Genomic DNA, 25,653 nt, shown 5'->3' with positions numbered 1-25,653 from the left:
TAATCAAAGTTACATGGAGAGCTAATAAACGCAGAAGCCCAAACTTTTTATCAAGTTCCCAACTAACTGAGATAAACCAAAATTTGAGAACCACTGCTCTAGATCAGTGCTTCTCAAACTTTAATATGCACATGAGTTACCTGGGGACCACGTTAAAATACAGATTCTGCTTCAGAAGGGTCTGGGGTGGGGCTTGAGTCTCTTTTGTAAATAAGCTCCTAGGTGATGTCAATACTGCTGACCAATGGACATTCTGAGTAGCAAATATCCAGATCAGGGCTTCTATGACTTGGCTGCACATGAGAATCACCTGGGAAGCTGTGCAAAGTACAGATGCCACCCCCAAAAAGTTTTTATTTACTTGGTCTGGGTGTGACCTGGGCACTGAGATTTCGTTTTTAAGTTCCCCAAGGATTCTAATGTGCGGTCTAGTTGGAGAACCTTTGCAGCACACCTCATCATCTCAATAGTCAGCTAAATTTAAATACTAGTGGAATTCTCAACATAACTTATTTCCTCTATATAGCACCCAAGACGGAAATAGGCTGCTAGCATGATACATATAAACATGCCTAGGCTTCAGCCGGCAGACCTATTATTCTCCCAAGTTGTGTCCTCATCTCTGATCTTATGCAAGTTACAAATCTAAGCTTCGATCTCTCCATCTAATGAGGATTAGAACCCCTGAGATAATCATAAGAATAAAATGTGAGAATATTTGTGAAGGTGGTTTGGAAAGTACTGCATCTTATAAATGAACATATAAACAAAAACCCCCTTTGCACTCTGCTTATACTGCCTAAGAGGTACATATTTTACTTTTCCCTACTAAAGCATATTGAAACAGCTGTAAATGTGGAAGCAAACAGTTTGATTTCTAACAAAGCGTTTAATGACACAGTTCCAGGAATGCATGTGTCATAAGAAGGAAACTGAACAACTGAAAGATTAGTAAAGGGTTACCAGCTCCAGGAAAAAGACTAAGGACTGTCTTCTCACTGGGTTGTCAGCACTGCTTTTTGTCATTAACTTCAAATACACTTAATGAGAACATGGAGTAAGATTCGCAGTTGCAAGTTATCAATTTTGCACAGAAGATTGTAGGAAAGAAATGATTCTGATACCAATAAATAATAAAAACAAAAAACAGAGCCAAGGCATAGAAAGGAGTAGCATGGAGTTTAATTTGGAAGGCAAAAAGGTTACACAATGCAAGGGAGAAGAGGTCATGTAAATAAATGCTCAGTACAAAGCTGTTTTGACACAGAAGCAAGGGAACTTCTCTGGCTCTCCACCAGCACACCGAATCTGAGCCAGTAGTCAGTATAAACCTGAAGAACATCCATGTGTCCAACAAGCTGCCATCTCAAGAGCTCTTCTCCAGGGGAAATAAACAAGTGAACCTAAAAGAAAGAAGTGGAAAGGTAAGAGGACACACCCAAGGTTTTTTAAAATGTCTTATGAAACTACAGACCGGGCCCCAAATCCTGGGCAATATTTAAGCCAGACTAGAACCAAATATTTTTCACCGAACATTTTATAAAAGAATCCTTAAAAAGTAATGTTCAAATCTGAATTTCCAGCACACCAAGGCAAAGCTGACTAGGAACTGGTAGACATGGGTTCTAACTCCAGCTCTATGATTAATGAGCTGCACACCTCTACGTTAAGTCCCTCTAACCTCTCAGGTGAAATTCCTAAGAGGTGAGGACGTAGCAATTTAGCCTAAAGAGCTTCTCTGGATCTAAAAAGCTTATAAAGCACTAAATTGCAGTTTGGGCGAGAATGAAGGAAGAAAGTACTGAAGAGAGAAAGTTGAAAAAATTCTCAATCTCAGATTTAACAAAGGAAATCCAGAAGAAATATTTTTTTCATTTGCAGATAAAGTTTATTTAGAGAAGGAATGTGGGGAATAACTCCGAGAAGCGTCCACATTGCTGCTAGAATCAGATGAGACTGCGATCTGGAAGCTGTGGGGTGGAGCCCAGCCTGGCAAACGCGGCTTCCTTCTAGTGCCTCCAGGGTAGTCAGAAAGTAACAGCTCTGGCCCATCTGGTGTGGCTCAGTGGTTGAGCGTTGACCTATGAACTGGTGGTCAAGGTTTGATTCTTGGTCGGGGCACAGGCCTGGGTTGCGGGCTCCATCCCCAGGAGGCGTGCAGGAGGCAGCCGATCAATGATTCTCTCAAATCATTGATGTTTCTATCTCTCCCTCTCCCTTCCTCTCTGAAATCAATTTTTTTTTAAAAAATGTTTTAAGAAAGTAACCCCTTTGCCCTACGGGCTTCAAAATCTCTAGCCATAAGCAGCCAACTTTCTTGCAGTGAGCCATAAAAATACTGTAATGTCTTTTTTTAATGTATTTTTATTGATTTCAGAGAGGAAGGGAGAGGGAGGGAGAGATAGAAACATCAATGATGAGAAAGAATCACTGATCAGTTGCTTTCTGCATGCCCAACACTGGCGGTCAAGCCTGCAACCTGGTGAATGTGACCTGACCGGAAATCGAACCGTGACCTCCTGGTTCATAGGTTAACACTCAATCACTGAGCCACGCCACTAGACAAAATACTGTAATCTTATATGTGTGTCATGACTTAGAAAAAGATTGGGAAACACTGCAGAAGTGATAGGCTACCCCAGTAGGTAAAAAGGCACCACCTTATTTTGTGTGTTGGTTCTGATCTGAAGATACCAACATCATAGCTTTAAAAAAAAGATCTTAGACTTCTAGCCAAAGTGCTTTTATTTCACTAACAATGGCATTTAGAGAAATGCTACATAAATGCAGAACATTCCTACATCACTGGAATTGTGAAATGTGTAAAGAAAGAACAAAAACAATAAAAAGTATCCACAATGCCAAACAAGAACAGACAGACCTATTAAAACTCACCTTTTCACTCCATGAAGTTTCTTAAAAGCAACAAACTATGAATTAATATATCAGTTCTAATGGCCGACATGAGAGAGAACTATAACATAAGGTTATTTCAGTGAAGAGCTTTGACATTTTTACAATTATAAAAGAAATCCTAGTTTAGTATAGAAGTTTTTTTGAGATGCTCTGATATTAAAATATTTAAATCTGAAACACTGGAGCTGGTCTATCCAGAAGGCAAAAATGACTCATAACAGTAAGTCTCTTTGATAATAGTTTTCAGAAAATTCTATTTACAAAGATATGCTCTCTTCTTTTAAGGCAAAAATATATTTACCAGACAGTATTCTAAAAGCAGAAGTTCTAGGCTTCTTTGAAATGTTAGCTCGGTAAAACTGGACTACTCAACAGCTCAGAATAATGGTTTCCACTGCTAACCCAGAAATAAAGGTTTCAGGAAACTAATAAAATTTCCTCCTCTGATATCAAGAATGCAAAATGAAAGACACCTACTGAGAAAAGTGAGCATGACTTCTTCAGTCTATTTCACTCACGCAGAAAAGACAGCACCACTTGATCAGTCTATTCTAATCATCTTAAAAGAAAGCAAGGCACAACACAAAGAACTGTTAAAAATAATAACTCTCTGTATAGATACAAAAGATAATGCCAGACAGGGTCATTTCTATTTGGAATCTGTATTCCTCTCCAGCACTATCTCTATTCAGACACTAGCTCTGAGCAGATATGCTCAAATACTGATTTTTCCTTCAAATCCAATCTCATCCTGGATCCTGGTCACCCAATTAAAACTGAAAATAGATAAAATGTGAATCAAAGACCATTCTGCAGAAATTCTAGGTTCAAAGCTCAATTTCAATCACTACAATTTCAAAAGGCACAGACTGTATATTTCTAAAACTGCAAGGAGCATTAGAGATCAGCTAATCTAATCCTCTCATTTTATAGATAAGGAAACTGCAACCTGGGTGCTGGACAATTCTGTCCAGAGCGACTCTGTCCACACCATGGCCACTCACCAGTGGTGACTATTTAAACTTAGTTAAAATTAAATAGAATTCAAAATTCAATTCCTCAGCTACTTGGCTTCATTTCAAACATTCAATAACAACTGTGACTGGAGGCCACCACACCATGTGGTGCAGACTCAGAATATTTCCACACTGCGGAGAGTCCAGGGTCACCCTCTTGGGATAAAGTCAGTTCTCTTGCATTTCCTCTGGAAATTTTATATATATATATATATTTTTTTTATTGATCTTTTATATATATTAATATATATATATTATTGATTTTTTTACAGAGAGGAAGGGAGAGGGATAGAGAGCTAGAAACATCAATGAGAGAGAAACATCGATCAGCCGCCTCCTGCACACCCCCAACTGGGGATGTGCCCACAACCAATGTACGTGCCCTTGATCAGAATCGAACCCGGGACCCTTCAGTCCGCAGGCCGACGCTCTATCCACTGAGCCAAACCGGTTTTGGCTCCTCTGGATCTTATTAAAGATGACCAACTTCGCAGAAACATTTTAGATAGCCTGACTTCATCCTTTCTTATCAACCTCTCCATTTTTTTTCCATTTAAAAAAAAGCAAATTTAATATTTTTAACAAAAACCTTCTAACAAGACATATACACTGAGTGGCCAGATTATGATGATCTCTGAACGAATAATAATCTAGGCACTCAGTGTATATCCTATATAATAAACGGATAATATGTAAATTGTCCCCTCGACCAGGAGTTCGACCAGCAGGCAGGCCGGCCAACTGCCCATGTCCCCTCCCCCTGGCCAGGCTGGCCAGACCCCACCCATGCATGAATTCATGCACCAGGCCTCTAGTGTGTGTGTGTGTGTGTGTGTGTGTACACACACACACACACACACACTGAGTGGTCAGATTATTATGCGTTCAGAGATCATAATAATCTGGCCACTCAGTGTATATTTATCATCCAAAAGTCTTTGAACATAAAAAAGAAGGGAAATAAAATTTTTGAGTCACAATGTCTGTTAAGTTCCCACTCAGTCACTTATTACCTCCAGGGCCTAGACAAGTCAACTTAAATTTCACAACAGTTTAATTACCTCATGTGTAAACAGGAAGACTACTATTTGTCTACTCCATCAGAGAATGGGCTGTGAAGATCACCTGGGTCAGGTGTGTGAAAGTGTATGAGGAATGGATATGAGTCCTGCAAGTCTGGTGATAACTGTAATACATTTTATAAATATTTTTTAATTTTATAAAAGGCCTTATATAAACATCATGCATTTTGATACAGTCACACTTTAACTTTCCTGTAATAGATGATAGAAATCTGATAATATGGATAAAAGTCAACAATTGAAGGGAAAGAAAAAAAAAAAAGCAAAGCCTAATTGAGGATCCATACAAATAGCCAATCCTCCTCAAACACAATGGGAACTCATGAATTCTAGTAATCAAAGGCTTGAACAGCTGCAAGAAAATGATGAACATCCAGTCCAATCACCTCACTGTGCTGACAGGGAAACTGGGAGTGAGGGACCAGTTTACTTCTCATTCCACAATGCAAGCCTTCCCCCTTCTAGTCGCACGTTTATTTTTGCCTTGGCTTCTTTCTCCCACAGAACTTTCCACATGTCTTCGCATCCGCATGACTAGTGATACAGTTATTTTATATAGCATTTTCTTGCCATTAAAGATGACTTAGTCATCATACACTCATTCATGCATACATTGTTACTGTTAGCCTGTGCTAACCCCTGAGGTCCCAACCCTCAGTGGGAGACAGGGTAGTGAATCCAAAGTTTCATAGCAGTGTGCTAAGTACAGCAGTAGAGGCATGAACAGTGGGCCCCAAGAGCCCCAGAAGAGGCTCCTATGCAACCTCGGACCAAAGATGACTTGGAGTAGGTATCATCAAGCTACAAAAATGGAGCAAATAAGCCAGGGAATTAGGGCAACAATGAACTTCACAAATCTACTCCATTTTCTTCTCTCTCTCTCTCTCTCTCTCTCTCTCTCTCTCTCTCTCTCTCTCTCTCTAACTTTAAATAGACCAAATACAAAAGAGAGCTCAATCACCAATTAGAGAGTCAGCAATTAGTGTTTTATACTAAATACAACTAGCAGACTCAAGGTTTTAAGAATAATAGATAAAGAATTAATCTCGCCCTCTGAGGAAAAAGGGGGCTGAAGAATATTATGCTGTGTTTAGCTCAAAATATGTTCTACAAATTTAGAATAGTTCCTTTTTGGTGGCTGAACCTAATTCACTATAAAGTTAAGTATCAAAGAGTAAATGAAATGTAAAACACAGCCCCTCCCTGCCCTAGCTGGTTTGGCTTAGTGGATAGAGCAGCAGCCTGTGGATTGAAGAGACCTGGGTTTGATTCCAGTCAAGGGAACATACTCGGGTTGTGGGCTCGATCCCCAGAAGGGGGCATGCAGGAGGCAACTGATCAATGACTCTCATCATTGGTGTTTCTATCTCTCTCTCCCTCTCCCTTACTCTCTGAAATCATTAAAAGTAATTTTTTTAAAAAAAACAGACCCTCCCAACAAAAATTAAAGATTATTGCCAGTGAGAGATCATGTTGAGAGCAAAAGCAGGTCTACAACAAACCAAACGGGAGCTCTTGAACTGACAAGAAAAGGAAATAAACCCTGCACAGGATCCTTCCATGGCCTTTATGCCTAACTCCACACTGCCCACTTCTGGCCAGAATGTAAAGCAACCCCCACCCAGCATCCAGGCCCATTTAGACCTCTGCTGCCCTCCTGTGACTGAAAAATATAGGTTTTATCACAAAGATAACAGGAGCTTCTTCCCCAAAACTCAACTTCTCTTTTGCTTTGCAGTACAATCTCTCAGCAGATGAAATGTATAATCCACTAGGTGGCAGTAGAACCTAAAGAATAATATTTACATTCTTATCCTGAAATAATTCTATAGATTAGTATACTTCACTGATGAATTTGAAAAGCCAGCAGTAACTGCCTATTTGTAAATAGTACTGCTTGTCAAAATTATGTTCTGCCCAGTCCTTACTAGCCCCCTTGCTCCATCCAGGATTAAACACTATGAATTTTGAGAGACCTGTGATAGAATGGCCTCCATTAGAAAAACAAAGCAACACTAACAAGGTTTTAACACAAGCATTAGCCAGTTTCCACCAGGCTGAGCACACTTCCAAGCTCAGGTATTACCCTCTGTGCCCATTTCACTTTACCCTCTGAAACAGGGCCCAAGTCCAGGAACTTTCCTCCCAAACTATGACCTAATGACCTAATAGTAGCTATGTCCCTCTTTTCTTCATTTCCCTTCGGGACACTGAGATACTCTGCCATATTTTTTTTTTTTAAAGAATTGCACAAAGAGATATGAACAAACAAAACAAAATAATTATAGAAAAGTGTATACATTTTTAAATATTCAAATCTACTGAGCTTCTGTATTATGCATTCATTCAAAAAAGATTTATCGCCATTAAGTACCTGAACATCACTGATCATCATTTTAAATGTACATGAATTCTCCAAACTCAGACGCTTACTAGGAGCATTTTTCACTTTGCATTTAGATTTTTATGATAATCTAAAAAATATTGAATCTATTCTTGACCATTGGAATAGCCATCTATAGGCAGTGCTGCCAACTGAGTAGCTTTTACCACAGCATTTCTCACAATACCATCTTTGGACATGCTTTTAGGAGATAACAAAGCCTAAAGTTTGGTCCTCACCGATTTGGCTCAGTGGACAGAGCTTTGGCCTGAGAACTGAAGGGTCCCCAGTTCGATCCTGGTCAAGGGCACATGCTCCATTGCAGGCTCCCACCCCTGCATGGGGCGTGCAGGAGGTAGTCAATCAATAATTCTCTCTCATCATTGATGTTTGTCTCTTTCCCTCTCCCTTCCTCTCTGAAATCAATAAAAATATATATTTTTTAAAAAGACTAAAGTTTGGAAAAGGTTGTGTTTGATAGGTCTAGGCATATGAGTTCTGGCTGAAAAAACTGCCACGAACTTCTAGTCTTACAGCAGAGGGAAGGAAATGGTTGGTACTAGAGAGGAATTCAAAGGGAACTTTAGCTGAATCCACAATGTTTATAATCTGTTCAAAATCCACTAACTCCAGGTGGTAGATGCCTGAGTGGCTGTTTTTTCTCAGTACTTTTCAGTATTTTTTAAATTGTCATAATAAAAACAAAGAAAGAAAAGCTTGAGGGGGAGGATAGTGAGAAAATACCTGTGGTAATTTTTTACACACTTCTTTAACACTTCAATTGTCAAATACCTTATAGTAAACAAACTTAAGCAAAAATGAATATAAAAATTGTTTGAAGTCAGACTGGATTATCAGACTTAATAGTTACAAGATTTCCAGCAAGCCTTTCCGAACCTGCTTCTCATCTATAAATGGAATTAGCAAGCCTATCTTCATGAGGTAATTTTGAAAATATGAATGAGAAGCACTTAACGATTGGCCTACAGTGAGCTCTCACTAGCTGTTAATGTTAACTTCCTTACTTCTCTTGGAATAAATTTATTTTTTTTTAACTCAATACCATATCCGTTTGATTTGCCTTTTTCAGAGTAGCTGCTTGTTTTAAATGTTACTCCCAAGCCCTGGCTGGTTTGGCTCAGTGGTAAGAGTGCTGGCCCAGGGACCGAAAGGTCACGGGTTCAATTCCCGGTCAAGGGCACGTACCTGGGTTGCAGGTAAGATCCCTGGACCTTGTCAGGGAGCATGTACTAGTAGAAGGCAACCAGTCAATGTGTCTCTCTCACATCTATGTTCCTGTCTCTCTTTATCTCTCTCTCTCTCTCTATCTCTCTGTCTCTCTCTTCCCCTTCTCCTTCCTTACCACGCTCTCTAAAGATCAATGGAAAAAATATCCTTGGGTGAGGAATAAATAAATAAATAAATAAATGTCACCTCCAAATTCATGCAAAAGCAGTACACTACAGATGTTTATTCTTTTTATACCCAACTCTCAATGTACATGGCAAGTATCAAGAATGTTCAATCTGTTTCGTTCTACCTTATGAGTTGGTATAAATATTGAGCACTCACTTGGAAAACTATTTTCAAAGTGTTGTCACATTGCACATAGAACTGTGTTAGAAGCACATAAAAAGGGCAAACGATGTCTGTTCCAAATTAACAGTACAGTAAAGTATATGTCAAATAAAGGATCTCTATGAAAAACCCCTGGGCAGTCCCCCAAGGAGAACATACTCTCTATGAAATGATTTAACACTGCAATCTGGGATTGGAAGATTTTGCTGCATCTTGGGACCATAATTCCCAACTGAACAGGTGGCTCTAGGTTGTTATAATAGTCGGCAGTATGCAGTTTCTGCTGAGCCTGCTTTTTTCCGTCTGTTTTTGTCATAATTTTGAAATACTAAGCTCTCTGCAGCAGGGTCCTCCTCCAATGATGACAGCCCTAGGAAATTATTCTCCATGATTTGGTATCTCCCTGAGCCCAGAGAACATCCTTGAAATGTTTGTGCATGACTCATTTAGAAAAAAATAACTTTAGAAATTTAGAGTAAGGCAATCAGAGGACTTATGACCTTTCCAGCAAAGTTTCTATCAGGAAGCGCAAGAGTTACTCATATTTGCAGGCGTAAGGTCAATGTTGGTGGGTCAGCTTTCCAGCTGTACTCAGAGTTATCATTGGTCAGACACCTTGTCTGCTGTCTCTGCACAGTGGCTCCCTTGTCTATACTCGTGCAGCACATTGTCCACATCTTTAGTGTGGCTTGAACTATGCTGTATTTATCTGCTGTGTTTTCATGCCTTCTCCCCTCCTATAAGGTAGCAGCCATATGTTACTTTTCTTTGTGTTTCCAGTAACAAGGCATTGACTAGCATATAGAAAAGGGGGGAGGGGGAGGGACAACTGAAGACCTGATCAGTTCTCCAAAGAGTCAAATTGTATTAGAATAGTAGAAAGAAGTGGTTCCAAACTTTTTCACTGAAATAAACAACCTCTGTCAACTTATCAAAAATGAAACCTTAGCCCTGGCTGGTGTTGCTCAGCTGGTTGGGTGTCGTTCCATGCACTGAAAAGTTGCCAATTCCAGGTCAGGGCACATGCTCAGGTTGCAGGTCTGATCCCCCACAGGGGTGCGCAGGAGGTAGCCAACTGATGTTTCACTACCACATTGATGTTTCTCTCTCTCTCTCCCTCTCCCTTCTTCTCTCTCTAAAAAATCAATAAAGAATCTTTGAAAAGCAAATGAAACCTTATTTAACTAACAGAACTGTTTTTCATCAATAATGAAAAGGATCTATGTAATATAACTAATTCATACCAGAAATTGAATAGTCATTGTCCCATTACTGCATTCACTTTGTACATGGTTGCTCTAACTCTCATGTTAGATTTTGATCAGTACAAAATGACAATTTTCTAAGTAGTGATAGAAAGAAGTTGGTCCTGAATAGTCTTTCCCCAAATAAGATAACATTTCCTAGGGTTTTCTTTTCTCTACCACCCAGTAAAAATACAACACTAAATTTTGTAGTAAAAAGGCAAGGAAGCCCTAGCCAGTTTAGCTCAGTGGATAGAACGTTGGCCTGCAGACTGAAGGGTCCTGGGTTCGATCTGATCAAGAGCACATGCCCAGGTTGCAGGCTTGATCCTCAGTAGGGGGTGTGCAGGAGGCAGCCAATCAATGATTCTCTCTCATCATTGATGTTTCTATCTCCTTCTCCCTTCCTTTATGAAATCAATAAAATTTTTTTTTTTTAAAGGCAAAGAAAATAGTGCATTCATTCATCAGTAGCTACATAGGATACTAGAAGAACACAAGACCAACAGCATCACTGGTCTAAGGCACTATTCGGCAATCACTTAGCTATGTGGCCAGGGAAGGCCACTGGATTATTCTGGACCTCTGTTTTCTTACAGATAAAATAAGTGTTCCTATATAGAGTTTGAAAGCACCCATTATTTCTTAGAGCTTTCGGATTCTGCTTGGAAGGGAGGTGTGGAAAGGTGGGCATACCAGACATAAAGGAGAGTCCAAGCAAAGAGGGCTTTTCAACTTGTTAATGAAAACAACTCTAGCTACAATGCTGTTTTATATATGGAGAACCTATATAAGAGTTTGTTTAGGAAAAAAAGAGCTCTACTGCTAAAAAAGGGAAAATGTCAAATAAAACAAATAGCATATCATCCTATATTCTAAAGCAGCGGTCACCAACCTTTTGGACCTCACAGACCAGCAGTGGTCCGCAGACCACTGGGTGGCGACCGCTGTTCTAAAGTGTTCTCCCAAACTAACCCAATTTCTCCTTTTATTTCTTCTTTAGCACATATATTAACAAATGGCCACTGTCTCATTCAGCATATACTGGTTATCTGTCAGGTATAAACACTATACTAAGTACTATGGGAACAATGACCCAACATTTAAAATCATCTAAGATCAAAATCAGAAATAAATTACAGAGCAAATCTAAAAGCAAAATCTACAATATTTGTCTCTTCTAAAATTTCAGTTATTTTCATGGAGTTATTGGTGCAGAAATTTATGTATTAGCTACAGGCAAGCTCCCATTTTGTTATCTTAACAATTTGCAAAACAGTGAGAAGAGAAGGCAATAACCAAGAGCGGCAGGATGAAATTAATGCATACTTTGCAGACTGATAAAAAATTCTGCAAAAACGTCTTATCAGCAATGTGGGAACCTTGCCAGCCATGATCAAAACCAGCCCCATCCAATTTCCAGTTCTAAAATCAACATGATGGGACAAAGGCTATCATTACCACTTACCTTCTTCTAGTCTCCCACTCCTCAATTAAGCAAAGAGGAATGATTCATCCAACGAAGTTCATGACAACAAGGTGCAGGATGGTGCTGGCGAAGAGAAAATCAGCAAAGGCTCGTTCTGGGGAAATGCCTTGGAAATCCGCTTTGTTCTGTGGGTTGATCTGTATTCTCAGACAAACTACACAAGAAGCAAAACACAAAACTTATTATCTAAAAGTATAAAACAAATGACTGCTAATGAACACATACATACCCAATAACCCAACAATTCCATTCTAACGGGAATGATAACCATGACAACCCCAAATTGGAAACAGTTTAAATGTCTATCAACAGTAAGATGGATAAGTTATAACATATGCATACAATAGAACACTATATACGAAGAAAGAAGAGGGAGGGGAAATTGGAAGAAAGTGGTAAAAAGGTACAAACTTCCTATATAATCCTATATAATAAAAACTTAATATGCTAAGCATCCAGTCGTCTAGTCATCGGTTCAACCAATCAAAGCATAATATGCTCATGATATGCTAAGGCCACTTAACTGCTCGCTATGATGTGCACTGACCACCCGGGGGCAGACACTCCAACCAGTAGGTTAGCTTGCTGCTGGGGTCTGGCCGATCGGAATTGAGTGAGTCAGACCGGACAAACCCTGGAGCCCTCCAGTGGTCCCTCTCCGGCTGGCCAACCTCCCGCATCCCTCCCCGGCCCCAATCGTGCACCAGTGGGGTTCCTTGGCCTGGCCTACACCCTCTTGCAATCCGAGACCCCTCAGGGATGTTGGAGATCCTGTTTTGCCAGATCCCGCAGGCCAGGCTGAGAGATCCCACTGGTGCATGAATTCGAGCACCGGGCCTCTAGTCCAGTTATAAAATAAGTACTAGGAATGTAATGTGCAGCATGACGATTATAGCTAACAGTGTTACATGAAATATAGGACAGATGTTAAGTGAGTTCTAATCACAGGAAGAAAATTTTTTCCTTTCTTTTTTCCTTTTTATTGTATCTATTTGAAAAGATAAATGTTAACTGAATCTTTATGTAATCATTTCACAGTATATGTAAATAAAACCATCATGGTGTATGCTTTAAATTTACACAGTGATGTAAGCCATAAAACTGGGGGGAGGGAGAATCAGCAAAAAAACAAAACAAAAATCTTCACAACATGGATAAATTCCACAAATATAAGGTTGAGCAACACAATCCAGGCACACACAAAAAATGCATGCTGTATGATTTCACTTATGTAAAGCTTAAAATAAGGCAAAATCAACTTATGGTAAAATACAAGCCAGGATTAGTGGTTTTTCTATCTCATGGTAGGGATGACTAATAAGATGCAACGTAGAGGTCTCTCGAGTGCTGGTAATATTTATAGCTTGATCTGGGTGGTGGCTCGATAGGTGAATTTAAAAACTCCTCAGGACAGACAGATGTGGTAGGGGTGGGAGTTGTGGGGTACTGAGCAAAAAGAAAAAAGAAAACTCATGTACAACAGTGTGGTGATTGCAGAGGGAGGGAGATGGAAGAGGGCATAGAGGGGATAAATGATGATGGAAAAATAAAATAAATATTAAATTTTAAAAACTCATCAAGTTGTACACTTAAGTGTTATGCACTTATTTGTGAAAGGAAAAAATATAACCTCATAGAGTTAGGCTAAAAACAAAGGCTTACTCAGAAAAAAAAATATATATAACCAAAATATCTTTAGAACTCTCTTATCTTCTGATTAAGTTTATAATTATAACCTAGACTGGAAAGTAGTTGAGGGCAATAACAACAAGGCTGGGTTGAATGACAAAAAGTTATAAAACTATAAATTATTTTCAACAGATAGTGAATATTAAATAGCAGAAATTATAAACATAAAATGCTTATCTGTGAGGACCTCATAATTGTAGAAAATCTTTAATCTCAAAAAAGGCAAAAGACCTAAGCTACATTAACTTGACAGAGAACTCTCCACAGCCACATTCTACATACACCCTTGAAGATTCCAACCTGATACATTAGCCACAGTCACCATTTGACATGAAAAGGGACCTCCAGGAATACACTTTCCAAATATATCTTTATGCCTGTGATAAATGATTACACTGCTTAAGAAAACCCAAATTTGCTTCAGGCTAACATCCATCCCATTACTAACCAAGAAAAGAAATTGAACTAAGATCTAATTCAAAGGTCAGAAAACTACCAGTCTACTTCTCCATAATCCATCACCTCAGCAACAATTTTCATTATGCTAAAACATGTAAACACTGTAGAAGCACCACTGATCTTTTCAAGGACCTGGACCCTTCAAAATATGAAGGACAGTGACTAAAGCAAGGGCAACCAATTAAAATCCTGCTGTGGATGGTGTACAGAGTGGTCCATGCATTTCAGAGAACTGGCAATACATTAATATTTACAATGTTTGTACCTTTTGACTAAGGAATTTTTTATAGAACAATCACATTCTAACAGCAAATTAGTAACATTGAAAGAAAAAGTTAAAATGTCATAAAGGGATTTAAATAAATTATACTATACTAGTATACATGCAGTGAAATCTCATGCAATCATTCAAAAGAATGATTTAAATCTCTATAGATTGACAGTAAAGTTATCTAAGATATCACATGAAAAAGAAGTATACTATTCCACATTTCTGCTTTTAAAATAGGGAGGAGGGAGAGGAGAGAGAGGGAGAATTATTTTCTCATTTGTTTTAGTTGGACTCTAGGAAAATCTGGAGAAATAAATACCAAATTATTAGTAGTGGCTATTGGAGTGGAGAACAGGAGTAGTGTTTCAGGAAATATGAGGGGACAAAAGAAAAGAGAAGCTCCCCATGAAGGTAGGTAAGAAAATTTATGTATTACCATTATCATGATCATAGTAACCCAAGTTATTACAATGACAATATAAGTATGTTGTCCTGCTGAGATGCAAAGGACTGAAGGTCATAAAGACCAATACTCCATTTAGTGCATAAAATGCCCAAGAATTGGTAGGGGTGGGTACACTGGAGGGAAGCTCCTCATCATTCCAGAATCTGATAAGCTGTCCCCAGTTGAATAGTCACCTTTCAGTCTGCTGATAGGGGTGTCATATCATTGAGTTTGGGTACACAAAAGGCAACGAACACTTGTTCAAAAAGCTCCTCCACAAGTGATCCTTCAGTCTCTCTGTGAGCAGTTCCAAAGTTGGAAATTTACAACGTCCTGAGGCAGCCTGCTTCCATTTTAGCAGTTCTAACTTAATCTATGTCCTTAAATGTTTATTTATTCAGCATAGGCTTTCAGTCAAGATGGTGATGTAGGAAAAGCAGTACTCATCACCTCCCACAAGCACATCAAAATTTACAACTAAAATAGAGAACAACCATTATTCAGACACATCTAAAATCTAGCTGAGTGCAAGTCCTACAACTAAGTATTCAAGAAGAAGCACATGGAAACTGGTAGGAGGGGAGGAGACACAGGAAGGAATCTCGGACCCAGTTGGTCCCACATCCACATGTGGCCGTTTAAAATGGGGAGGGATATTTTAGCTGTGGAGGTTTCCCTGAGAAGTGAGGGGTCCCTGACCCACACCAAGCCCTCAGCCCAGCATTCCAATGCTGGGAAGAGAAGTCCCCACAATTTCTGGCTGTGAGAACCAGTGGGGATTGTGGCTGAGTGACATGGAGGCTGTGGGAATCCCAGGCAGTTCCTCTTAAAGGACCAGTGCATGCACCTACTTAGACTCACTCCCTCTGAGCTCCAGCGCTGGGGTAGCAGCTTGAAAGGAACATGGAACATACAGGGAGGAACTAACTTGTCTGGAATCAGGGCAAGACCTGGAGGGACAGCTTTCTCTCAGACACAAGTTGCTGGCAGAGGCCAGTGTTCCTTTGCTGAGACACCCTGCCATACAGCTGACAGGCTTCGCCATATCTGAATCTCCATCAACCTGGCTCACACTTTCACCCCACCTTGGTGATTCCCTGGGACCCTGCTCCTCCCCACTTGCAGGCTCATCCAAGCCATTTCCCGTGGCTTTTCATACAACTGGCCTCTCCTGCCTTATGCTTTGGACTTTCCTAAAATCTCTCAAACAAGCAGCAGCTGGCATCAGTGTGCCCCATACCTCTCAGTTAAGTGGCCCCAGGCCTGGCACTAGCGACAACCCGCCCTGGTTCACAGCTTGGCCTCTCCTGGGCACCTCCAAGCTCAACACAAGCAGCAGTCATCTGCAGATTGCTTTGTAGCTCATGCTGGGTGGCCCCAGGCAGGACACAGGCAGAGGCTGACTTTGCACCTCCCACAAGGTCCCAGAGCCAGTGCACCCAGTGGTCAACTACAACCACGCCAGATTACAACCCTCCCAACTCCACCAATGACACATTCAAGGGGCGGACTTGTTGAGCATCAAAGCCCCACTGAAGCAAGTCCTGCTCCATAGGGTCAGCCCCTGCACAGCAGGTCTTCCACTGTAGTCATAACCAATCCTTGCAAATGACTGGCCTGGGTCAGTCCATCCCAGTGATGCTAACATAAATCAAGGCTCAACTATAATAGGACAGTGCACACAGCTCAAAAAGGGGTGCACCAGGAGTGCCCAGCTCAGGTAACTGGGGAAGCTGAGCCACTGGGCCCTACATAAGGCCACGCTACCAATTCCAAAAGACATAGCAGATCTACCTGATACATAGAAACAAACACAGGGAAGCAGCCAAAATGCAGAGACAAAGAAACATGTCACAAATGAAAGAACAGAAGAAATCTTCAGAAAAAGAACTAAATGAAATGGAAGAAAACTACCAGATACAGAGTTCAAAACAATGGTTATAAAAATGATCAAAGAACTTAATGAGAACTTCAAGGAACTTAATGAGAACTCCAAGGAATTTAATGAGAATTTCAAGGAACTTAGTGAGAACATCAAGAGCATAAAAAAGAACCAATCAGAAATGAAATATATACTAACTGAAATAAAGAATAATTTATAGGGGATCAACAGTAGAGGATGCTGAGAATCAATTCGTGATTTGGAATATAAGGAAGCAAAAAACACTCAATCAGAACAGCAAAAGAAAAAAGAATCCAAAATATGAAGATAGTGTAAGGAGCCTCTGGGATAACTTCAAACATATCAACAGTTGCCTCATGGGGGTGCCAGAAGGAGAAGACAGAGAGCAAGATATTGAAAATCTATTTTAAAAAATAATGACAGAAAACTTCTCTAACCTCATTAAAGAAATAGGTATATAAGTCCAGGAAACACAGACAGTCCCAAACAAGATGAACCCAAAGAGGCCCATACCAAGACACATCATAATTAAAATGCCAAAGGTGAAACACAAAGAGAGAATCTTAAAAGCAGCAAGAGAAAAGCAGTTAATTACCTACAAGGGAGTGCCCATATGACTGTAAACTGATTTTACAACAGAAACTCTGCAGGCCAAAAGGGAATGGCAAGAAATATTCAAAGTGATGAATAGCAAGGACCTACAACCAAGATCACTCTATCCAGCAAAGCTATCATTTAGAATTGAAGGACAGATAAAGAGCTTCCCAGACAAGGAAGAGCTAGAGTTCATCACCACCAAACCATGGAATGTTAAAGGGGAAGAAGGAGGAGGAGGAGGAGGAGGAGGAGGAGGAGGAGGAGGAGGAGGAGGAGGAGAAGGAAAAAAGAAGGAGAAGAAATAAAAGATCAAAAATATGAACATTAAAATGACAATAATGCATATGTATCAACAATTGAATCTAAAAATCAAAATAAACAAACAAGGAATCTAATGAACAAAATACACTAATTAATAAATAGAACCAGAGGTATGGAAACATGGAACAGAATGACAAATTTCAGAGGGGAGGGGGAAAGGAGGACCAGGAAGATATTAACCAAAGAACTTACATGCATATATATGCATTACGTATGGACACAGACAATAGGGTGATGAAGGCCTGGGGGGGGGGGGGGGGGGCGGGAACCAGGTAGAGGGGGACAATGTGGGGGAAAGTGGGGAACATCCGTAATACTCTCAGCAATAAAGGTTAAAATTAATTAATTAATTAATTAACTGAGCATCTAGTATGTGCTGGGATTATGACAAAGAACAAGAGAGACAAATATCTGGCTCTCAAGGAACTTATACTCAAGTGGAGAGAAACATACAATACATAAGTAAACAAATAAACAAGGAAAATCACTTAGAGATATGTGCAATGAAGGAAATAAAACAAGGTAATAAGAGAGTGACTGGAAAGCTATTTTTTATTTGGTGTTCACAAACCTCTCAAAGAAGATGCTATTTAAGGTCAAAATTTGAAAGACGGGATCTAAGGGCAGAGCATTCCAGGTAGCAATAACAATCTTGACATGTCTTAGTATAACAGGTCAGACTGAGGGAGATGACTGGGTGGGAAGGATCAATCTGGAGTTGCATATCAGACATCAAGTGAAGATGTCAAGTGGGAAACTGGATTTACTAATCTGGAATTCAGGGAACAGGTCAGAATTAAAAATATAAATGTGGTAGTTGTAGTTATATAGACATTATTTAAATTTACCTATAAAACAAAATATAGAGAAGGTATCAAGAACCCCTCCAACAGAGAAGAATCTATCACAAACAGTAGGAAGGAAAAACCAATGAGATGAGAAGAAACAAGGTGAGTGTAGTTTAGTAAAAGTTTTGAGAAGTACTCCACACAGAAGAAAGCAGCCAACTACATTAAATGTTAAATGTTGCTGAACATTCAGGTAAGGTGAGGTAGATGCCATTAGATCTGGCAAGAGTAGTTTCACTTGGTGGTGAAAAAAGACCACCACCAAGAATAGGTTAAAGAATGACTGAAAAATGAACAAACAGCAACTAAACTATTTTTTTCTAAGAATTCTGTGATGATGGAGAAGGAAAAAAATGGAATGATACCAGGAGGGATATCTGGAGTCAAATACAAAAATTTTAATTGAACAATACTAGAGCATGTTTGTATGATGAAAGGATAGAGAGAGAGATTAATAATGCAGAATAAAAGGATGACTGCAGAAGCTGAGTCCCTGAGTGAACAAGAGGACTGGATCCTCCACACAAGTGAAGGAATTGGCCTTTGATAGGAAAGGGACACATCCACCATCACAGGAAGTAAGCCAAAGAGCAGGAATACAAGTGCAGGTGGGCTCCTGTTTCCTTGGTGGGATGATGAAAGGATTCCTGTCTACTTTTTTAGTGAAGAAAAAAAAAAAGCAAGATCATCAACTGAGAATACAGAAAAAGAGGAAATATAGAAAGAGTGGAAAAAAAAGTTCTAGAGCAGTATAGAAAAGCAAACATACCAGGGAAGGGTTATAAGACCACAGAGCAGGGCTGAGTGCCCATTTGTGTTCCTATACTCACCAATACTTCATCACAGCACTATATCCATACTTACTTGTCTGCACCTTCCACTAGATTATAAACTGAGAGAATAGAGACCAGTTGTGTTTTGCAGTTGAGTCCTCAGTTCCTTTGCAGAGAACCTGGCACATAAATTGCTCAGAATTCCTTAAATTATTATGGGCATGCTCACAATTTAACATATACAATGTTAAGCACTGAGCATGCAGAGATGACGACAGTTCCTACCTTCAAGGGCCTTACCTTCCAGAGAGAAGACAAGACATGTAAACAAATACAGCACAGTATCAGTGCCATCTCTCTCTCTCTCTCTCTCTCTCTCTCTCTCTCTCTCTCTCTCACACACGCACACACACACACACACACACACACACACACAGTGAAATAGGAATATAGGAGAAAAGACCTATGCTGGGAGAGTCAGGGAAGGGCTCCAAAGAGGTCTTGAGCTGAGATGTTTAAGAAGTAAAGGAATTTTCCAGACAGTCGAGCAAAGGTAAAATAGCTTGAGATGTTCAGGGAATAACAACTAACTCGATAATGCAGGGGGATAAAGTACAGGTGGTAAAAGCAAGAGATAAAAGTGGAGATATGAACAGGACCACATCATGAAAGAGCCTATTACCATGAAAAAAAATTGTAATTTTTCCTTGGGAACCAGAGACACATTTTAGGTAAGGAGCAGCACAATCAGACCTGCAAGTCAAAACAAGCTTGCAAACACAGTGGAAGATGGACTGGAGGGAGAGGTACTGGAGGATGGGAGATTATTAGTAAGGAAGCTTACAGCAGTCTAAATAAGAGCCTGAGTCAACTGAGGATAAAGAGGTAGCAATGCATACCGGTATGTGCATAACCCATGGACACAGACAATAGGGTGGTGAAGGTCTGGGGCAGGGGACGGGGCGGGCTGGAGAGGTCAACGGGAGAAAAAAGTGGACATACATAATACTTTCAACAATAAAAATTTTTAAAAATAAAATAAAAGAAGCCCTCGCCGGTTTGGCTCAGTGGATAGAGCATTGGCCTGAGCACTGAAGGGTCCCAGGTTTGCTTCTGGTCAAGGGCATGTACCTTGGTTGCAGATTTCCCCGGCCCTTGTTGGGTTCATGCAGGAGGCAACCAATCAATGTGTCTCTCTCATGTTAATGTTTCTTTTGGTCTCTCCCTCTCCTTTCTACTCTCTTTAAAAACCAATGGAAAAATATCCTCAGGTGAGGATTAACCCAAAAAAAAGAAAGGAAGAGAGAAGCATCGATCAGACTGTCAAACCTCAGAGGAAAGTTAGGGGAGGGTGGGGGTAAGGGAGAGAGATCAACCAAAGGACTTGTATGCATGCATATAAGCCTAACAACACGGACACCAGGGGGGTGAGGGCATGAGTGGGGGGGAGGGCCAATGGGGGGATAAGGACACATATGTAATACCTTAATCAATAAAGAAAAAAAAGGAGGGAAGGAGGGAGGGAGGGAGGGAGGGAGGGAGGGAGGGAGGGAGGGAGGGAGGAAGGAAGGAAGAAAGGGAGGGGTGGATGGTAGCAATGGATATGAGAGATTTAGAGGACTCTCAGGCACAAGGTTGGCAAACTTCCAATCTCTTGGATAGCAGTTATGAGAGATAATATAAAGGTCCATAAAGCTGATGGATAATTCCCTCCAAAATTCTGATCCCCGACCCACACAGCCCAACCACTCTCAGAAAACATTCTGGATTAGGCTTCCTTGTCTTTCAAATCAAACTGCTTTTGTATCTGTAAACTAGGGGAAACAAAACTATTTTTTTTAACCCAAAATTGTTTCATATAGATTAGAGAACATAATAGACCAAATTTGTGAAATGACTTTTAAAATTATTTCAAGCCCAGCTGGCTCAGTGGTTGAGTGTGAACCTATGAACCAGGAGGTCACAATTTGATTCCTGGTCAGAACACATGAACAGGTTGCAGGCTCAAAACACAGAAGGCAGCCGATCATTGATTTTCTCTCATCATTGATGTTTCTATCTCTCTCTCTCCCTTTCCCTTCCTCTCTGAAATAAATATATTTTTAATTATTTCAAGATCAAACACTAATTTTAAGACTTTGTTTTCCACTTATCCCTCCTACATAGCACTTTAAATGAGCAGAAAGAGGGATTTCAGTTAGGTAAAAAAGGAAACTAGAAGGGCTATTTAACACTGGAATGTTAGTCTGGAAAAGGGACAGATGTCCTCCTCTTGAGATATCTAACTACAATATAAAAAGTCAACTGCTAAGGATGTTTGAAATCTGTAGTGAAGAAAAAAATATTCTACCTCTCAGGTCCTTATAAAGCCTACTTTACTGTACACTGTTGATCCCTCCACTGACACCCCCCCCCCAAAAAAAAAAAACAAAAACAAAAAAAACACCAAATTTCTCAATGGAAATTTTCTTGAAAATTTCTGGCTCTTTCTTAAAACAATGAGTAAGTCTCCGAGGCATGAAGGACTAGGAGAATCAGACAATTTTCATCGGGCCCAAATAACACTAGTCTTTTTAAAAGTGTGGTAGCATTCTATATTGGTTTAAAATGTACTGATCAATTTCCAAAGAACACATGCTAAATAAATGCAGACAGAAGGAATGGAAGAGAACAGACTGCTAAATAGAAATCAGGGAACCAGACTAAACTTTTCCCTACAATTCATCCTACATGCTAACACCAATTTTAAGTCTCTCCCTTACTCAAATTTAAAAAAAAAATCATTAGATGCTTTCCTATTAGCTACACGATAAAATTCAAATTCCTTGGCCTGCGCACTCAAAGCTCCAGCATGCAGTACTACCAATCAACATAATCACCTACAATTCCCTTTCTCAGCCAAACTGACCTTCTCCCTTCTCTTCCAACAGGAAACACAACCACAGGGAAGTGAGAAACATCAGCATTATAAATAGGTTCAAGGTTTCCCTTCCCAACAATCAGAACAAAGGACAAACTTTAAATACATATTTCCCCTTAAAACTAGTCTCCAGCCCTAACCAGTTTGGCTCAGTGGATGGAGTGCAGCCTGCGGACTGAAGGGGTCCCAGGTTCTATTCCCGTCAGGGGCATGTACCTGGGTTGCGGGCACATACCCAGTGGGGAGTGTGCAGGAGGCAGCTGATCGATGTTTCTCTCTCATCGATGTTTCTAACTCTCTGTCCCTCTCCCTTCCTCTCTGTAAAAAATCAATAAAATATATTTTTTAAAAAAACTAGTCTCCAGTTGAGGACCTGGGCTATCAAATGGGAGAGCAAGTAGGATTTAGTAAGGTTGACACTATCAAAAGAAATGTAAATGATACCCTTCTATGGTAACTGAATGGTCGTCCTTTCTTTTCCTAGAACTGTAATTTCTCTGACCCAATTACCTGTTACTAGTATCTAACAGCTTTGAAATCCACCCCCCACCACCACCAACAACTGACTCCACTATTAAAGTGCCCTTGCACTAGGTATTCTATTCAACGGCAAGCCATCGACTTCTCATTGGGGAAAAGGGAATCTGCCAATTCTCCTTTAGCCACAACAGCTTCAAAAACAGGACTTGGCATAAGGAAAAATTATCTGCTCAAAAAAATCTGGTTTTAGCATACAACTCTAGTAGTCCATGTAGCCCTGAGGAGTCACTTTAACCCTAGAAACTTATGAAGCCAGGGTGATTTCAGCATAGAGATGTCTTTTTTTTTTAAATCAGCTTTTAGGCCCTACCCTATTCCTACCCTTTTCAGACCTGAAAGACAAAATCACCAAACAAAATTCACCAGAGCTTCTCAAGATTCCTTCTCCCATCTAGCTAATAAAAATTCTTAGTCATGAACAGAATTTGGAGTAAGGGGAGGAAGAGTCTATAGCAAAGAGGGTAGGGTATCTGGTGCATCTGATGATGGCACCCTGTCAACTCCTGAAGGTCAAAATGCTGCCACAGAGAACCAGGTCTTGGTCACTTAAGGCAAAATGTAAAGATAATGAAATAGTCAACTGATCAATAGGCTAACTGCAATGCCAGACCAGGTGAGTGCATATGTCATTAAGTCCTTGGACTTATTTTAAGTTCTAAGAAAGAGAGAAGGTAGAGTTTATCTGAGTCTGAACTAGTAATTTGAATGTGTAAAAGCATTCTACAGATCTATACTTAAAGCTGTAATGAAGTCTCCAATGTAAATGAAGTCTCCAGACCATTTTAATGCTATATTTTGTCTGTGCCCTAAATAGACTGTAAACTATTTGAGGACATATACTTGATGTATCCCCAAAGCTTTACCATTATACCAATGTGATTAGATTCAAAATATGATGGCCTGATGATGATCACTGGAAAAAACAAACAAACATGAATTCTAGTATGTTTTTAAAGTCATGTAGCAGACAGTACCAGTGACTGACAAGATCCATGTGGTAGCCACCTATAAACTGGACTAGCTAACACTCCCTGACCCAATTCTGGACTCAGTATTCATTGAATCCCTGTTCAAGAAAAAAGGTCAGATTTTTGGCAAAAATTTATGGAGGAAAGTTAGCTCTCATTAAATATGGCAGTCTACAAGATATCAAACACTAATAGGAATCAGAAAGAATAATAATGCGCCCTGGCCGGTTTGGCTCAGTGGATAGAGCGTTAGCCTGTGGACTGAAGGGTCCCAGGTTCGATTCCGGTCAAGGGCATGTACCCTGGTTGCAGGCACATCCCCAGTAGGGGGTGTGCAGAAGGCAGCTGATCAATGTTTCTAACTCTCCATCCCTCTCCCTTCCTCTCTGTAAAAAATCAATAAAATATATATTTTTTTTAAAAACTATACATTTAAAAAAAAAAAAGAAAGAATAATAATGCTAAAATAGAACTATGTACCCTGACCAGTGTGGCTCAGGTGGCTGGGCGTCATCCCATGCACCAAAAGGTTGCCAGTTGGATTCCTGGGTTGCGGGCTCAATTCCCGGTCGGGGGGCATGCAAGAGGCAGCGGATCCATGTTTCCCTTTCACATTAATGTTTCTCTTCTCCCTCTCTCTTCCTCTCTGAAATTAATAAAAATATGTTGTTTTTTTTAAGTCAAGGATAACTCCTTGGTTTTAAAAAAAATAGAACTATGTCAATAAAAACTGAGTTCTGGTTTAAAAAAAAATAGAACTATGTGAATAAAAACTGAGTTCAGGGTAGTGAAATAACATCTTCATCCACAAGAAATAAGCAGGAGCAGCTAAAAGCCAAAGTCAAGTAAAGGATGATTCAACAAGCAAAGCCCCCATACTTATATTTCTTACACTGTTAATTGAAACATTTCACCGGAGATTGGTAATGATTACGTCAAGGTGAGAGAGCTGCTTCAGAGGTGCGTTTTCCATTTTAAAAGTCTACCAACTTCAAAAGGGTGTTAAAGCTAATGGAAATTGGAATGAAGTTTTCCCTGGACCAAAATGAAGTGATGTGGATCACCAGGTTGAGCAGCAGCATGAAGGTCGATTTTTTACAGATTTAATCCCAGCTACTAGGCGGTTTGGGGGTATTTGGTATGTGACAACCTTTCTGAGCCTCAATTTCCCCATCATTTACAAAAGGGGGGCAATGCAGGCTCCTCTCACAACCTCACGAGGCGGTGGTCTGTGAGAATAAAAGCAACGCACCAAAATAACATTACTGCGATTACTTATAGAATCATTACCCGCTAGGATGAAGCTCCCCACACAAGAGATGAAGCCCGAGAGGAAAGAGTTGAAGGGAAAGGTCCCCACGAGGAGACAATAACCGAACTGCAGCGCCCCGGTCAGCAGTATGTACAGGAGGTACGCGTCCAGCAACTTCAGACGCTGAGGAGTGGTGCTCAAGTATTCTTCTAAGAACCGCGAGATGACCGACACTACCGAGGCCGACATGACTACAAGATCGATAACGCCGGCCCGCACTCGCCAAACTCCGAGAGGAAACGACCACCACACCGGATATAGCGTTCGCGCGTGCGCAACGCTGTAACCCAGCTCCACCCGCCCCGATTGGCCAATTTGCGCAGGCGTAGAGGTGGGCCTAAGCGTGAGACAACCAATGCGCAGACGCAGAATACATCGACTGTGGCGAACTACCGCCAGTACAGCTAATGCGCCTGCGCAATGGATCTTCCGTCTAGGTTGGAGACGTGTACTCTTTCTACCCTATTTTGCAGTCACGTTAGTGACGCTCGCAGTTGCTCTGGCAACAAGATACTGTGAAAGGAAGGAGAGGAGAAGTTTTACCGCGGACCGAGTAGCTACCCGAGGGTCCCCGCTCTCCCTTTGCTCCTCAAAGATTAACTGGTTCTGTTTTACGTCAATGCCTGGCGCTCCCCAGGTTCAGTACCAGCTCGGCGCTGGCTCTGGCTGCATATGCCTGCCCCAGATCATTAGAACAAGTCAAGTTAGTCCACCAGCAGTGAAAACCACAGCAGCGAATAACTGCTCAGGCACCAGTTTAGAAGTGGTTATTGGAGGAGGAAAGTGCGGCGAGTAGGGAGCAAGTGAGCTTGACCTCTACAAGGGCCCTGAGCTGGCCCTGGAGGTGCTTATGAGGAAGCGCGGTAGAACCTAAACCCACAGGTATTCATTCATTCATT

General features: G+C 40.5%; 1 protein-coding gene across 1 annotated transcript; it reads right to left on the bottom strand.

The window, feature by feature from the left end:
• Positions 1-1,160: 1,160 nt before the first annotated feature.
• On the bottom strand, positions 1,161-25,037 carry DAD1 (defender against cell death 1). Its single transcript, XM_079768251.1, has 3 exons — positions 24,733-25,037; positions 11,688-11,862; positions 1,161-1,403 (listed from the first exon to the last, which is right to left on the bottom strand). The coding sequence occupies exons 1-2, from the start codon at positions 24,941-24,943 to the stop codon at positions 11,732-11,734; spliced, it is 342 nt and encodes a 113-aa protein (XP_079624377.1). The 5' UTR covers positions 24,944-25,037; the 3' UTR covers positions 1,161-1,403; positions 11,688-11,731.
• Between the last annotated feature and the right edge of the window lie 616 nt (positions 25,038-25,653).

The sequence above is a fragment of the Cnephaeus nilssonii genome (assembly GCF_951640355.1).
Source record: "Cnephaeus nilssonii genome assembly, chromosome: 4".
Classification (NCBI taxonomy): domain Eukaryota; kingdom Metazoa; phylum Chordata; class Mammalia; order Chiroptera; family Vespertilionidae; genus Cnephaeus; species Cnephaeus nilssonii.
Note: the sequence above shows the minus strand (reverse complement) of the source record. Positions and strands in the feature narration are given on the sequence as shown.

Excerpts from the sequence above, each read along its gene's own strand:
- DAD1 (XM_079768251.1), bottom strand. The coding sequence starts at position 24,943 with ATGTCGGCCTCGGTAGTGTCGGTCATCTCGCGGTTCTTAGAAGAATAC. Across the intron at positions 11,863-24,732 it reads GGGGAGCTTCATCCTAGCGG|TTTGTCTGAGAATACAGATC; the intron begins GTAATGATTCTA and ends CTTCTTGTGTAG.